General features: G+C 44.8%; 1 protein-coding gene across 1 annotated transcript in view; it reads right to left on the reverse strand.

The window, feature by feature from the left end:
* Fam20b (FAM20B glycosaminoglycan xylosylkinase) overlaps window positions 1-17,011 on the reverse strand; it is a 38,423-nt gene extending 21,412 nt beyond the window's left edge. The window contains exons 1-2 of the mRNA XM_051147636.1: window positions 16,916-17,011; window positions 3,089-3,584 (exon numbers count right to left, since the gene is read on the reverse strand). Of these exons, the coding sequence (XP_051003593.1) occupies window positions 3,089-3,465 (377 nt within the window). The 5' untranslated portion in view covers window positions 3,466-3,584; window positions 16,916-17,011. The remainder of the gene's footprint in view (window positions 1-3,088; window positions 3,585-16,915) is intronic.
* Window positions 17,012-17,327: the final 316 nt, after the last annotated feature.

A 17,327-nucleotide genomic window follows, 5' to 3' on the forward strand; every position in this document is an offset into this window, starting at 1 on the left:
GATTAAAGACGTGGGCCACCAGGCCCTGCTCAAGGTCTGAATCCTTAGCTCATGCTTTAGCATGTGAAATATGAAAAGCTAGGAGTCTGGATCTCATTCTCCTCACCAAGGGCCCTTTCAGCATGTACTAAGATCATCCATACACTTTTATCTAGTGTTAGCTCCCTGCTTTATGTCTTTTTCCCAAGATAACTGCAGTTGTTGCCTGTAAAAATAAATTTATTTCTAGAATGGATACATCTACATTGAGGGGAGGAGCAGAAATGAACTGTTCAGGGGATGACAGGGAAGAGCTGGGATATCTTTCCTGACAAAACAAAGAGCAGAGGAAGAATAAGGCTGAGCACAGGCAGGAAGGCCACACTTCGAGGACCTCTGTTGTTAGGCTGTAGAGGATAGACTGTCTGGGGCACAATGAGAAGAGCCTGAGTGTTTTAAAGCTGGGGCGCACAGTGATAAGATGAAGGAGCTAGGCATAGTGGCACACACCTTTAGTCTCAGCATTGAGGCTGAGGCAGGAGGATGAGTTAAAGGCCACCCTGGTCTACATGAGTTCCAGGTCAGCTAGGGCTGAGACCCTGTCTAAGAAAAGAGGGGAGGGGAGGGGAATGGCATTCAGGAACTGGGAGAGGAAGGTGGAGGGATGGCGGGGTGATGACGAGCTATGAGATGAAGCAAAAGTGAGTGGGGCTTATGCAGCTGTCCCTCGCCCTGTCTCCTACGCAGCAGTCTGGTCTTTCCAGCCTCCATTGTGCCTTCCTTGAGCATCTCAAGCACATGTGTAAAACCCATGATCTACAGCTGCCAGGAATATCTGTCTCCAACACATGCGGTCGCCCTTCATTCTGTAGCGTACAAACAGTAGATGTGGGTCATTTAACCACAGGATAGTCAGAACTAGTTTCTTTCCATACAATTTTTCATCCCCACACTGCTTATGCTATTAATCCCTTACGCTATGACCCAAAAGATCAAGAATTACACTTCAAAACTAAATTAGTGGGCTACTGAGCTGGCTCAGCAGGTGAAAGCCTTGCCGCCAAGCCTGACGACATTTGTTCCATCCCTGAGACCCACATGGTGGAAGGAAAAAAACTGATTTCTATAAGTTGTCTTGACTTCCAAATACACCACAGCACATATGCGTAACACACACACACACACTTAAAAAAAAACCCCTAAGTTAATAATTTCTGACTTTCACAGATGGCCCTCCACATCATCAAGCTTATCGGAAGCAAACAAACAAACTGTATGGTAGAACAGGAGCTGTTTAAAATCTGACAGTCTGGTGCCAAGCTCCAGCTCTACTAAATCACTAGGAGGCCACTGTCAAATCAGCTTCTTATTGTGGAAACAGGAACGGAACTGACGATGCATTAAAGATATTGGCAAATGGTGTGTACTCAAGAGAAATTAGATCTCAAGTCTACATAGCCACTTTCCCACATTAACAGCCAGTCAGACTTTTTCTTCTTCCTCCTCCTCCTCTTCCTCCTCCTTTTTAAGACGGTGTCTTGAACTGGGCCTCTTACCTCAGTCTTGGAAGTGCTGGGATAACAGGTCTGCATGACCACACAGCTCTACTGCATTCCTTGTTTTGTTTTTTGAGACAGGGTCTCTACACAGTTAGCCGTCCTTGAACTCACTATGTAGACCAGGATGGCCTCAAATTCAGAGATCCTCCTGCCTCTGCCTCCTGAGTGCTAGGATTAAAGATGTGCACCACCACACCTGCATTCTACTGCATTTTTTAACTTGCCCAATGTTTTCCAGGTCCAGACAAACGCTGACCCTTTCCATTTCTGGGATTCTAAATGGATCCATACTCCAGCTGTGCTTTACTATGGATAATGCATTAATAGGGGAGTTAAATTTCATAGAACTTTCCCCCATATTATTTCCTCCGCTCTAGCAAGAAATCAAAAGGTATGATTCTCTAAAACGTTTCACAGAGAAATGAGAAATGTCTAGTCCCGCTCTGAAAGCATTCACTGCTGATTAACTTCAGCAAATGAATATGAACCATCATACCATGTTTCACTCACAGAAAATATTGAAAACATTAGAAACACCAGTAGATGTCAAGGGTTCAAGAGCAGAGAGGAAAGAGGGTGCAGCCCAGAGGATTTTTAGGGAGGAGAAACTATTCCACAAGATATTACAGTGAGGAACATTTGTCTAAATCCAAACTATAATCTCCAAAAGAGTGAACTGTAATGTAAACCATGCCCAACCCCCTTTATTTTGGTTTGTCTTTTGGTTTTTTGAAGGAGGATCTTACCATGTAGCCCTGGCTGTCCTAGAACACATGACATACACCAGGCTGGCTTCAAACTCAGAGATCTGACTGCCTTTGACTCCCAAGTGCTGGGATTAAAGGTGTGCACCACTAGGCCCAGCCAAACCATGAACTTTAATTAACATAGTATTATTGGCTCATCAACTGGATTAATGAACAGCATTAGTAACAGGGGAAAACTAGAAGGAAAGGTAGTTAATGGGACTCATCTGTATTCTTAATTGTTCCATGAACCTGAAACTGCTTCAGCACTGAGAGAGGCACCCCATTCTAACTCCATGTCCCTGGGCTTCGGATATCCAGTGTTCAGTTGTACTTTGGAGGGAGAGGGCACTAAATTGTTTATCTACTCTATTCATCTTGTATCTCTAATATTTGCCAAACTGAAGATGTTTAGTATATTAGAAATGAACAGCTAGGCATGGATGCAGGAGGATCACAAAGTTGAGGCCAGCCTGGGTTATATAGAGAAACTGTCTCAAAACAAACAAAGCCCCAGAGAACTCAAGATTAGCTCTGTTGAAAAGTTCAGTTGTTTGTTTGTAACTTTATAGTCCAAGCTGCCCTTGAATTTGTAACAACCCTTCTGCCTCACTCTCCTGAGTGCAGATGACAGGTCTAAACCACACCTGGCTTTTAAAGAGACTTAAGTAGAAGGATTTTGGGGGTGTTCCAGTCTAGCTCTGTCACTTTACTGAAAAGAACAGCAAGGACAATGCTCTTATATAAACCCCAAGTTGAACGAGTCAGCAACCAGCACGCACACCTTCTAAGATGAAGACTCACCGCTTAGGTTTGAAGACAACTTTCTGTCCTCCTTCAAGTATCAGTAAAGCTTTAAGCTGTGTCCCTTTATAGCCCACATCAGCTTTAATGATTTTCTTAGTGGCCATGGCATGCATGATTGCTCCCAGCTCTGGTGTCTCTTCAGGGTACACTTCCCGGGGTACCACCCACTGGGCTGCAATCTCCCAAGGAGACTGCAGGGTGTGGTCCAACTTAGGCACCAGCTCCACCCTCAAGCCAGTCATCATTCGGTGAAAAGCCCTCTGGTCCTCTCGGTTGGCAGCTGATGTATCTAAGTTGTCTATCAGGAAAACTTTGGTGAAGATAAAGATGACGAGGAGTATTGCTAACAGCACAACTCGCTGCTTTAGCTTCATGTTGGCTTCTTTTTCTTCTCCTCCACCCACTTCCTGGCTTATCAGAACAGGTGGTGGTGGTTAGCAAGGCGAATCCATGATTACATATTTCTTCACTGCAGGCAATTCCTCCACAATTCCTACAGGCAAAGTCAAAGCACAGTTTGATCAGGAATCCAGTCCTTCTACCTCTGCGTTTTGCAAGCCCCTAATATGTTACTTACCCTTTTAGTGACTCATTGTGAACACTGAGCTTTAGAAGGCACGTTAACTGAAAACAGTGTGGGAAAGACCTAAGAAGGAAGAACCAGGTACACGGAAATTATGAGAAACATGTTCCCGTTTTAATTAGGAAGGAGGATGGTCAGGAACCATTTGGGCTGCTATATATATTTTCAAAAATCATCAAAATGGTGTGGGGGGTGTAAAATGAAAAGCAAAACTCTGAGCTATGCGCAATTCTTTTTTAAAAAAGATTAATTAATTTATTATTATGTATACAGTGTTCTGCCTGCGTGTACACCACCATGTGGTTGCTGGGAATTGAACTCAGCACCTCCGGAAGAGCAGTCAGTGCTCTTAACCTCTGAGCCATCTCTCCAGCCTGCTATGCACAATTCTTAACTCAAGTTTAACTGGTCAAAATCCGTTAAGTGATTTAATCCCAGAACTCAGGAGGCAGAGGCAGGTGGATCACTGTGAGTTTGAGGCCAGCCTGGTCTACAAAACGAGTCCAGGACAGCCAAGGCTACCCAGAGAAACCCTGTCTTGAAAAACCAAAAAAAAAAAAAAAAAAAAACAAAAACACACACACACACACACACACACACACACACACACACACACACAAAAAAAGCCGGGCATGGTGGCGCACGCCTTTAATCCCATCACCCGGGAGGCAGAGGCAGGCAGATTGCTGTGAGTTCAAGGCCAGCCTGGTCTACAAAGCGAGCCCAGGACAGTCAAGGCTACAAAGGCTACACAGAGAAACCCTGTCTTGAAAAACAAAACAAACAAACAAAAAAAGATCTGTAAGTGAATCCTTGTCATGCCTGGAGAGAGACATAACTCCTTTCAAATACAAGTGTGCAGCAAGCAGACAGGCCACAGCTGGTGTGCATGTGGCTGAGCATAGCACTCAGACATGGACTCACCTCAAGCAGACCCCCTTATTTTTCCTGGTAAAATATGGATAATCAAATCTGGATGAATTAAGTAAAGGAAAAACATTTCCCCAAACCATCTGGCTGCTAATAGACTAGGATCAGACATCTCACAATCTAATGACAGCAACACTGCTATGTCTTGAATGGTGAGGCGAACAGCAAGGATGCTAATGCCATGGACCAAAATGAGTGCTGCTTCCAGTGTGGGCTCACCACACACCGGGCAGTTCTCAAGACAGAGGGTGTCAAAACATGCAATTCAGTTTTATGTGTATGCTGAGAAGTTGCTTTCCACTCCACTGGGCTTTTAAGACTAGGTCTCATGTAGTTCAAGGCAGAACTCATAATCTTCCTGCTAATATCTCCCAAGTGCTGTGATTATAGACATGAGCTACACTGCCCAGCTCCACAAAGCCATTTTAAATGTGCACAAGCCTACTGTGCTATATGTCTACTGCCTGTACTGTACAGCAATGGAACAAAATAAATGACAAGAAGATAACAGGGTGTTGCTTCATTCTGCAACTCATTCAACAACTCAAACCATTAATCTAAGAAATAAGACCAATATAAAAAACAGAGCAAACAACTGCACTGAGACACTCCATCGAAATTTGAGGTTTTTTCTTTAACAAATGGAAACAACCCAAAAGCAAAATGCCTTGCCTGAGCCAGCTAATGTGTCATTCATTCTCAACAACCAATCACTCCTTCCTGTTCTTTTCATGAAGGAAGCAGAAGCCAGAGTTCAATTCAAGTCCCAATTATCCCCAGCCACCTGTTCTGCTTCATCACCATTTCTCATCACACTGTTAAGCTGGAACAAAAGCTGTGTGAGCACAACTAAAAATGTAATTGTTTTTATTTAGTTATTTTTTAAGTTAGCACACAAAGTAATGGGTTTCATTACGATAAATGTAATTGTGATGGTATCGGATCTGGCAAGGAACTCAGTAAAAGCAGTTCCTGGTAATTACGCACAACGGCCGTGTTAGCAGAGTGGATTTCAATATTAGCTCTAATGATACTGTTGTTTCATTCATTTGTTGAACAGTACACATTACAGGGTGCAGAGATACAGGAAACAGAAATCCAGCCTAAGGAGTCACAGATGAACACTGGACAGATCTGGCTAAAGGGGACAGCTAAACAGGCTTTTCCTTTCTATAAAATGCACTCTGGGACTGAAGTCTGGTCAACTAGACTTTGATAGTACGTATCTCCTGGTTGTGCACAGTTTATGCAGAATAAAGAGACTCTTCCCTTATTATACACAAGTAGCACTTCCAGCCCTGTTTTTGCTTTGGCTGGCCTTGAACCTGAAGCGATCTTTCTGGCTTCCCTCTCCCTGCTTGCAGGGACTGCACCCCATCACCTCAGGCTCGGGCCTGTTTGGTTTGTTGTGCTAGGGATGGCACCCAGGGCCTTGTGAACGCTATCCAGGTGCTCTAACACTGAGCTATACAGCCCAGCCTGGTCTTTCTGTCTAATCACCAACACAAAAGTTTTAGCAGTGCCAAAATTAAGACAAAAAGGTTCAAATCCGAAACCCAGTTTGTAAGCGTTTAAGTTTTGAAATCTCATTACCTTTAGGAAAGGCCTCAGAAGAATATACTCATCAATTCAGGGCGGCAAACAATTCATCTATTCAGGTAGAGCAGAAACTTAGGTTGGGGAACTGAATTCAATTGTTACATTATCACTATTCATCTTTGAAGAACGACAGAGAGCAGATGTGGGGAAAAGGGAAGTGAGTTTTCATGCACATTTTCTGGACCTGCAGGACTGAATAAAGCCCAACTAGTAGTGGGTCTCGACCCTGTGGGGGTCACATGACCTATGACCGTGGGAAAACACAGACATTTACATTACAATTCCTAACAGTAGCAACATTACAGTTAAGACGGAGCAATGAAAATGTTATGGTTGGGGTCACTGCAGCATGAGGAGCCATATTTTAGGGGGCTCAGCATTAGGCAGGCTGAGAAGAACTGCTTTGAGTGGTTTTTTTTTTTTAAACACATATTGAAAAATAAAATAATTCATATTACATCTCATTTTTTATCCCATCCCATGCATCCTTCCATTCCTCCCTCCCTCCCACTTTCACCCCAATCCCCCTTCCCTATGACTGTGACTGAGGGGGACCTCCTCCCCCGAATATGGTGCTAGGGTATCAAGTCTCTTCTTGGTAGTCCGCTATCCTTCCTCCGAGTGCCATTGGGTCTCCCCAACAAAGGGACATGGCCAAATATGGGGCACCAGAGATCCTGTGAAAGTCAGTCCCCAGTCTCCACTTAACTGTGGAGAATGTTCTGTCCCTTGGCTAGATCTGGGTAGGGGTTTGATGATGACTACACGTTTTGTCCTTGGTTGGTGCCTTAGATCAAGCTCTGAGTGGTTTTGAGTGAGGCAGCCCTCTCACTGACCACCCTGGCTTCCACCAAATGAACTACGGTACTGACGCTGGTTCTCCCTTGGATGTCTAGCTGCCCTCTGGTTCTACCATTCCTTACCCTCAACATCTTTGAAATACCTTTTCTCCTTAGCTCCTCTTGTTTAAAGCCCAATTCTCTCAGGGCCCAGCTCCAAGGGCGTTTCTAGCCCCTCCGTACCCCGCTAGCAGTTCCCGACTTTTGGCCAGTGCATAACCACGTTCTGTCTTAAGCTGCCTCCTCCTACATGGTTCTTAACTCCCTGATCGGAAACATGGCTCCCTCGGAGGATCCCCCTTACTCCTTTATATTTGAGAAAGGGTGCCAACACCCAGCTTCCAGGCTATATTACTATGCTTTTTGATTAGAGGAAAGCAGTAAACTATATACTTTGCAAGCTGGAGTTTTAAGATCCTCCACTTCAGATACAAGAAAATAAAAGCAGGGTCACTGGGTATAATCTGAACCACTCATGAAAGCCTCCCTAGCATTCCCAAAGTAGCATTGTGTGCCTGTTCTGTTTTATGTCTTCACCTCCTGCTGTAAATGCTCACACAGAGCAACACTGTCCAGTTACACCTCGGTCATTAATTTTCATGTTTGTTATATGGAACAGAGCCTACTTCAAAGAACAAGCAGACTTGGGGTGGTAACATACCTCAGAGAGTGTTAAATATCAAAGAGGCAGCGCAAGCGGAACATTTGCCAGAAGTCTCTAAGCTCCAAGCTGGCAAAGCAGACCTTTACGAGGAGTCTTCCTGGAAACCCCTATTTCCCTCCTCAGCAGCTCACACGGCGCCTGTCACAGAGGCTCACTGACTTTTGTTCTTCTCACACACACACCCCAACACTGTGTGCTGCTGTATGTTTGCAAGGACAAACCTTTCACTGGAAGGTGCTTCTACAAGAGCTTCAGACTCAGAGGGAAGGGAATGCTGTATGTTAGCATAAAGGTCTCTGTTCAAGAATCTAGAAATGCTTCAGAGAAGATACACAGAAAATCGTAGTGATGCAGAGGTCTATAAATTGCAACTGAAATCCACACGTGCAGTAGCTAAGGACCTTGAGAACACCTGGCCCAATACTTACTTGGGGCAGGGAGGTCCTTTAGGTCAGAGCTCCAGGGAGGCTCCAAGCCTCCTTAACAGCTGAGCACCTTTGACTGGGCCTCTGATTTGACAACTTCACACTAATCCCAACTTTTATTCACAGCGATAAAAAGTGAAAGTTTTAGTAAAAGTGAACATAAGTTTTGTTTTGTTTGTTAGGATGTCCAGTCAAATCAAGCTCTTCCCACAAAACAAACTAAATATTCAGTCACAGGCATTTTGTGCAGAGGACCAGGGGATGTGTGGCATGGGAAGACCTTATGTAGCTAGTGTGGGGTCACATTTATGCACGTTCTCATCCTGAGCCCCATCCTGAGGAGACACTATAAGGTCCCTTTTTACCAGTCAATCTCTTTGGAAAGTGCTGGTTTCACCAAAACTGAAAATTTGCTAAGTATAAGGAAAAAAAAATCTCCATGCAAAGTCCTTAATTTGTATATTTATTGTGAATGAATGGGGGAACACACCCAAGACATGCATGGAAGTCAAAGGACCTCCATGTGGGTTCTGAGGACTGAGCTCACGGGCCATCAGGCTTGAGCCAAGTGTCTTTCCCTGTGGAGGCTGTATATATTCAGACAGACCTGATTTAATTAAGATTCTTTTGTGGACTATTTCCATAGATAAACATCAACAATTCCTCCCACCAAAGGGTGGGGTCTAGTTTTTCTCCTCCTGGCTGGCTTTGATCAAAAGGCTATAGAGATGGCTGTGCTGCACTTCTGAGCCTAGGCATTAAGACACCTGGCAGCTTCCACATTCACTTCTTGTTTCTAGATACTACATAAAGACACTTTGGTTAGACTGTCCCATGGATGACCTATATGGAAAGAGGCTTAGCATGCAACCAGCTAGTCTGGCCATCCGGATGAAACACCAGAAGGTAAGTAGAGCAATCAAAGGCATTCCAGTCCCAGTGAGTTCTGAGATGCACGGAGCCATCCATGAGACCCCAGCATGGATCAGGTGGGCAGTAACCAACCAGCTGAGAACACAGGACATGAGAACACACGACACTGTCGTAAGCAGATACATTTTGAAGCAGTATAGACCATTCTCTAATGTCTCCTATCAACTCTTTTGGTGTTGGTAAACACACAGGGGTAGGAGGAGGGTAGAAAAACAAGGCACACGGCTAAGAACAATTTGGGAGGGCCTAGTATGGTGGCGCACGCCTTTAGTCCCACCACTTGGGAGGCAGAGGCAGGCGGAGCGTTGTGAGTTTGAGGCCAGCCTGGTCTACAAAGTGAGTCCAGGATGGCCAAGGCTACACAGAGAAACCCTGACTTAAAAAACCAAAAAAAAAAAAAAAAAAAAAAAAAAAAAAGAAGAAGAAGAAGAAAAAATAAGAACAACGTGGAGATGGGGGCTGGTGACTCGAAACTGATCACTAAACATAAAGATCAGACTGGAAAGCAGTTATATCAGGCTACATTTGTAACTGATTATTAATGCCTGCTATTGTAAAAGTGATGCTCCTTTTATTTTTTCCTGCCATGTATTGTAGATGTTTAAGAAGAAACAGTTTCTTAAAAGTAACACAAGAAGCAGATTCTCATCTTAATTGTGTTATTCAATTTCAATGCTATGATAAATAGTCGAACAAATTAACTTAAATGAGGAAACATTTATTTGCGCTTGAGTTTAGAGGTTTCAGTCCATGGGCAGCCAGCTCCACTGCTTTTGTGCCCAAGGGGAGGCAGGACATTATGACAGGAAGCACATGGCAGAACAAAGATGTTCACCACATGGTCTAGGGGTAAGATACACTCTTCAGAAGCACCCCACCGACCTACCTCCAGCTAGGCCACTAATAGCCGCTCGCCTGTGAACTCATCCGTGGATAAAATTAGCACTCTCGTAATCCAAGCAATTCCTAAGAGCCTCACCTAGGAAGGAACACTGCGCTGGGGATAAGTTTCAGGATATAATTTTTGGAGAGTCTTTTTATAGTCAACCCTAATATGGATCATTTACTAACCCTACCTATATACTTTACAACCTTACATATAATTATGCAGTGCAATCAAGGCTAGTATCACATATTCATACAACTATACGTGCTAAGCTTATAATGCCCAACCTTTGTATTGCAGCCAAAGCCAATAGCAAAACTCCTAACCCCTTAATACAGAGGGAAAAAAAAATACTTTCACCCTGATGTACTGACCCTCTGGTTTTTAACTGGCATTGACATTACAGCAGTGAGTTGCACTATTATTAGCTGCTGTGAATTTACATCTTTGCCCCTTAGCAATAAGTAAAACTCCGCCATGGTCAGTGTAACTACAATAGGTGGGAAGCACAGACCTAAATTTTATCTCACACAAAAATCAGAAATGCAGCGTGCCTTTCACAGGGCTCTCACTCAGAAAGCTACCTCTGTCCTTAACTGTTTAAGGCTAAATTGTCTTAAAACTTAAAAAACAAAAGTCAAAAAACCCCAAAAAAACTAATTCCCACACAGTCCAAGTTGGTCTATATTTTTGTTTTAATTTAAACATCCATACAATATCTATAAAATAAGAAATGTCTGCCAGGTGAGATGGCACATGCCTTTAATCCCAGCACCCAGGAGGCAGAGGCAGGTGGATCGCTGAAAGTTTGAGGCCAGCCTGGTCTAACAAAGCGAGTCCAGGACAGCCAAGGCTACACAGAGAAACCCTGTCTGGAAAAGAAAACCAAGAACGAAAACAAAAAACAACAACAAAACCAAAACAAGAATCTTCCATGTGAGGTCTTTTAACAGTTCCCTGTGAAAGACATCAACTAAAAATGACCACCAGGCTTTAATGAAGCATTAACTAAGGAAACCGCCCCCAGGTGTGAGACTAAAATAAAAATGGCAAAAAACAAAACAAAAAACAACAACAACAAAAAAAACTATGTTAAAAAATACATGAAATAAAACAAAAAACCTTGCAACCTATTCCCACTTAAACCTTAATTCAGGACAACCTTCTAGTCTTCTTGCTTAAAAAACAAACAAAAAAGGGTGGGGGAGAAAAACAATTATACCTTTCACAAAACAGAGATAGGCATTATTCAGTGACCCAGACACTCAGCGGAAAATGCTTTAAAGGTACAAAGTGTATCGAGGCTTCCTATGTCCTGGGTGTTTCATTACTCAAGTTATCAGTACACAACCACCACTTAAGGCTGTGTTAAAGAATGTTATTCATATATACTGTGGGAATATGGAATTTCAAATATTTCCCTCTAACTTTTACATTTTTAAGTTAGAATTGCCTTTAGGTGCAAATCACTACAGTTCTCAAAAGATATGTAAACATCTGCAATAATAACACTTTAATGTTTGTTTGTGTATTGTTTAGACAGAATCTCGGTGTATTGCTGCTCAGGTTAGCCTAAAGGTATGTAAGCATCTGCAATAACAACACCTTAATGTACGTTTATTTACTTACTTACTGTATTGACATAATCTCAGTATATTGCTGCCCAGGCTGGTCTAGAACTCTTGGGCTCAAATGATCCTCCCACCTGGGACTTCACTCACAGCACCAGGCCTACTTAGCACCTTAGGTTTCACCCATATATCCCACAAACCTCAGGAAATCACTTTCCAAAATAACAGAAACTCAAGTGGGGCTGCTGAAATGATGGCTAGGTTACTCCAAGTATGATCTCTTTTTTAGAGTATGGAGGTACACTTGTGTGTACGAGCACACATGGACACACACCTTTTTGGCATACCCATCTCCTCTTCTACTGTCTAGAAAGTTCCTTGAGTACAGGAGATGTTTCACTCTTTCTTTGTATTTTCCAAGGACCTAACAGAAGCGAACAGCAAGGGAAAGGCTTTTATGGCTATAAGCATGGTTTAGAGATGGCTTTTTTTTTTTTTAACGGACATAGAGAAATGAGAAATAAGATCTATAATGAATTCAGAAACAGAGTATAGTAAAAATGGTAGAAATATTTACTATGTTTACCAATTTTACACACTCAACTTAAAATTGCCCAACTGCTACCATCTGCACACCACGCTTACACCATTCTCACACTATTGCTAGCCTGGTTCCTGGTGTTGGCTGAAACTGGGAGTAACCTGGAGATGTTAGGAGAGAGAATGAAGAAAATGAAGAAGACATTGCCCAAGAAAGATATATGAATGATGCATAAGACTGAAACCAGACATTCAAGTATTACAGTAGGTTCTGAAACAAGACCCAACACTATGACCTCTATGTTTTCTTTTTATGCATGTGTGGTATTCACACATATGTGTGTTCACACATGTAGAAGCACATATGTGTGGGGTGTGTATGTGTGTGAGCGCCTCAATCCTTCTCTACGTTATGCCCTGAGGCAGAGTCCCTCACTGAACCTAGAGCTCCCTGACTGCGCTGTTGACTAGTCGCCTTGCCCTGTGGGCCCTGTCTCAGCCTCTGGAGCGCTGGGATTAAAGGCTGCCGTGCGCTCAGGTTTTACTTGGGTGCTGGGGTTATGAGCTCAAGTCCTCATGTTTGCATGGCAAGAACCTTATTCACCGAGTCTTCGCTCCAGTCTTACTCTGTCCCCAGGAAGAACAACACAACACAGAGTGCACATACAGGATGCAAGCCAAGGAAAAAAAAATGAATTAAAAAGATCTTTGGACAACCGAAAGAGTGGTTAACAAGCCTATTTACTTAACCATCTCAAATCTGACCTGAGGAAACAGAGTGGCCTAGGCCTCTACTCCACAGAAGGTCAGAAGCTGTACAGGCAGACTATTAAAAACAGATCTACTAAGTAAAAAAGCAAGGGTGCCTGGCACCTTGGCGCATGCCTTTAATCCCAGCACTAGGGAGGCAGAGACAGAGGCAGGCAGATCGCTGTGAGTTCGAGGCCAGCCTGGTCCACAAAGCGAGTCCAGGACAGCCAAGGCTACACAGAGAAACCTTGTCTCAAAAAAACTAAAAAACTAAAAAAAAAAAAAAAGCAAGGGCAAGCAGCCTACAGTTCACAATCACTTCAAGCCCTTGTTCAATTACTGTCAGTAATGGATGCTAGTAATCCTGAAATTGAGACAAGGATTAGACTACACTGTTTAAAAAGAAACAGAGTACACTACATATTGTAGGACCTTACCTACAAAAGCATGCCTAAAATAAGAATTAGCACTTAGTACATTATTTCTCAACATTACATAAATGAGGCAAAGGTATGCACACAACGCACACAGTCAGCATTCGGGAGCACAGACTTCCTTATGTCACATGTGGCTCTTTCCTCCTCCTTTTTTTTTGAGACAGGGTTTCTCTGTGTAGCCTTGGCTGTCCTGGACTTGCTTTGTAAACCAGGCTGGCCTCGAACTCACAGCAACCCACCTGCCTCTCTGGCTCCAGAGTGCTGGGATTAAAGGCTTGCACCACCACACCCGGCTGGCTCTTTTCTTCTTATGCATTCATTCATAATTTCATATTCCTTGGCTTCCTTTTATAACGTACCCAAATTAACAAGTCTCCTCTAACGTGGCCAGCACCTTCCCACCAAGTACAGACCTCAGACATACCAAAGCACACTGCCTCATTCTGCGCCATCTGACACTCAGCTCTCGCCAAGCTTCTCTAGGTCTATAGGCAGGCACGTCTTCTGGTTTGGCAGGAAAAATCCTATCAGAAGATCTTTTCATTATGTGCAGAATAGTTTAATTTCTGTAACCAACCCCACGTAGCAGAGGATCTCTGCATCTCCTCTAGGCAGCTCTCGCCGTCGTGTGGACATTGTTAAGTTAGTCAGACAGGAATTTCAGTAGCAAAGGAGAGACTGCTGTTCTGCAGCCCCACGTTATTGAACTCATTCGTCACAGAGGCTTAAAGAAGCAGAAGAGGGAGAGGCGTGAGGTGCTGGAGGGTTTCCATTAACTCTAAAACACTGGCTATCCATCCAGCTGCTCAGTTAGCCAGTACAGGCGGCAGGAGGAAGTCTGTGCAACTCTCTGTGACCAGAGCTCGGACAGGCTGCAGGTGGCTGGCACACCAGATAATCACAGGGCTGAATCTCAAGACAGAGACAGTAAACAGGACCCTTTGCAGACATCCACTTTAAGAGCACATTTCCAACAGAAATCAGAAACACATTATCTTGGCCCTTATTTTATTTATTTATTTATTTATTTATTATTACTTTTGATTAAAGGAGGGAGCTAAAAAAAACCTAGTATTTACACTATGGTTATGCTTCCCTCACACTAATTTCCATTTATTAATCCAACCAACAAATAATTCATGTTCACCCACAATATGCTCCTTGAATTAAAACTGTAGGGTCTCAAGGTAATTGTGCCCTACCCCAATACACAAAAATCCCCTGGTACTCAAGCACAGATTAACCTGACATCCACAGCTCCTTCTACTGTTTAAAACTGTGAGCAATCTATCAGAAGTCTCTATTATGAGATCTTAAATAGTTATCGATTTGAAGGCTGAAGTCCCTGGCTTGACACTTACAGCACCGAAATGGTAGTCATAGGAGCTAATTCATGCCCTAAAAGCAAACAGAAATTTTCATTTAAGAATTAAAATTTCAGAAGATTTTTTTTTTTAAAAAAAACAGAAGCAGCCGGGCGTGGTGGCGCACGCCTTTAATCCCAGCACTCGGGAGGCAGAGGCAGGCGGATCGCTGTGAGTTCGAGGCCAGCCTGGTCTACAAAGTGAGTCCAGGATGGCCAAGGCTACACAGAGAAACCCTGTCTCGAAAAAACCAAAAAAAAAAAAAAAAAAAAAAACAGAAGCAAGCCAGGAATGGTGGTGCGCACCTGTAATCCCAGCACTCAGGGAGGCAGAGGCAGGCAGATCTCTGTGAGTTCAAGACTAGCCTGGACTACAAAGTGAGTCAAGAACAGCCAAGGCTACAGAGAGAAACCCTGTCTTGAAAAAACAACAACAACAAACCTAGAAGTTTGAAAGATATATGGACGTTAAAAATCTATAAATGGAAACCAAAAGAAGTGACTAAAAGTAAATAATCATTAACAGCATAAAATGATTCTATGACACAAAAGATTATGAAAAATAAACACCAGTGACTTGCTTTTTCCAAAGTACACTTTTGTTCAAAATATATTTTTAAAAAGCAAAGCAAGTGCTTTCAAAATAAAATGCACCTATTTTCTCACTAGTTCTAAGGAAACAAAGCAAATCAACCCCATTTTCACAAGGAAAGCAATGAATCCCAGATCTGTGTATGTTTTCATGACAGGATTTCTCTGTGTGGCCCTGGCTGTCATGGCGCTAGCAGACCAGGATGGCCTCAAACTCAGATCAGCCTGCCTCTGCTTCCCACAGGCTGCTGCAGCTGCCCCTGCCACCGCCAGGGCAGATTTTTTTTTCCCCCTTTTTAAATTATTCTTTCCCTCCATCCATTTCCATCTTTGTTGTTTACTATGAGTGGGGCTAGAATTACTCACCAGTACCTTTCTTATTTTCCTCTATTTGTTTTCTAAGAAAGGGTCTTACTATGTAGTATGTAGCCCTTGCTGGCCTCGAACTCACAGCCATCTGCCTGCCTCTGCCTCCCGAGTGCTGGGATTAAAGGGGCACAGGGATCGATCCCTTGCGTTGTTCTCCTTTGATAACCACTTTCAAACGTGGACCAGGCATCTTGCTGATAGGGAACTGTTGGATCGGGGACACACAGTGCAACATCTTTAAGAAAGTTATTAACTTAATGCAATAATTTAAATGTAAATTTACCTTAAATTGGTTCAGAGCCTATGTAAATAATTTAGCATTTTAATACTCAAACCTGTTTCTCAGAAGGATAAATACCACGCAGAAATGCCTTTGGCTTATCGCAAAGGGCTTGTACAAATTCAAGGAACGGGAAGCAAACAGATCACTAGACCAGTGAAATTACAAGCCAAGCAATACAAGCCTGGTTAATAAATGACAATCTTGACTTTACCCGATTACTGATTGCATTATAAAGTCCTAGACCTCAATAGTGGGGAAAAAAATCGCATTATTTCTTCCTTCTAACGTGAGCTACCAAACCTCTAGATGAGTAGAGATGACCCTCTAGAACCAAGCGACAGTGTAAAACATATCCTTTCCCCAAATCCTAAACTCCTTACCCATCCTACTGGAGATACAGTCTTGTCCTTGTATAAGGACCATCCACGCCCTGTTCCCCCTTCTTTTTATCAGGAGCCTGAAAGATCAGGGGTTCCTGATTAAAAAGACTGTCTTATCAGACTCCACAATCAAGGACACAGCTTGACAACGTTCACATTCATCATTAAGACAACGTCTGGGCTCGCTCTTAATCGCAGAGCCATCACACCCGGAAATGAAACCGCCAGCGCAGTCCACTGTGGACTAGTGTCGGTTCAAGTTGTGCCCCGCCGCGCTCCGAGCGCCGACCTCAGGACAAGGCTGCCCTCTCCGGCCCAGGGCCTGCAGGTCATCCGCGCTCCTCGGCCACCATGCGGGCCCGGTAGGGACCCAGCGAGAGCGCGCTGCTCCCTGGGCCGCAGACGCCGGCTTAGCGTGACAGGAGGGCGACGCCAGGGCTGGGAGCCTCTGGGGACCGTGCTCTGCAAGCCCCGGTCACCGCAAGGACTACGGACCGCCCGCGCCTTAGCAGGGCCGGCTCCACCGGCCGAGCCACCCGCAGCCTCGCGGGGACGCCCGGAGCCCCGCGCAGAGCCCCGGAGGGAGGTGCCCCGCCCCCCGCCGCCCGCGCTTTCCCGCCCTCCCTCCAGCCCGCCGCTCCCGGGCGGGGGTCGCGCGCCCTCTCCCGCCGCGCCGCTCACCTGGCGGACCTCAGGCTCGCTCCATAGCCACCCGCGCGGTGCGGTGCGGTGCGGCCCCGGCCGCCCCCGCCGCCTCCGGGGAGGGGCAGCCCCACGCCGCGCTCACCGCCCCCGGCCGCCGCCGCCGCCGCCGCCACTGCGGCTCCCGCCCACCGCCGCCGGCCGGGCCATTCCCCGGCCGCCGCTCCCCGAGGAGCCGGCCGCTCCACACCCACCCCCGCCTCCGCGCAGCCCGGCTGTTGGTACGGTCCTAGCGGAACGCCCTCCCCGCAGCCAATCCCAGCTCGCACTCAGGGCAGCCCCGCCCACATTGCGGGTGGGCGGGACTACCGGGCTACTCCGGCCCGCCCTCTTTAACCCCTTTACTCCCACTCCCGCTGCGCTAAACTCCACAGGCACCGTCGGTGGGTTT

This window comes from Acomys russatus, chromosome 6 (genome assembly GCF_903995435.1).
Source record: "Acomys russatus chromosome 6, mAcoRus1.1, whole genome shotgun sequence".
Lineage (NCBI taxonomy): Eukaryota > Metazoa > Chordata > Mammalia > Rodentia > Muridae > Acomys > Acomys russatus.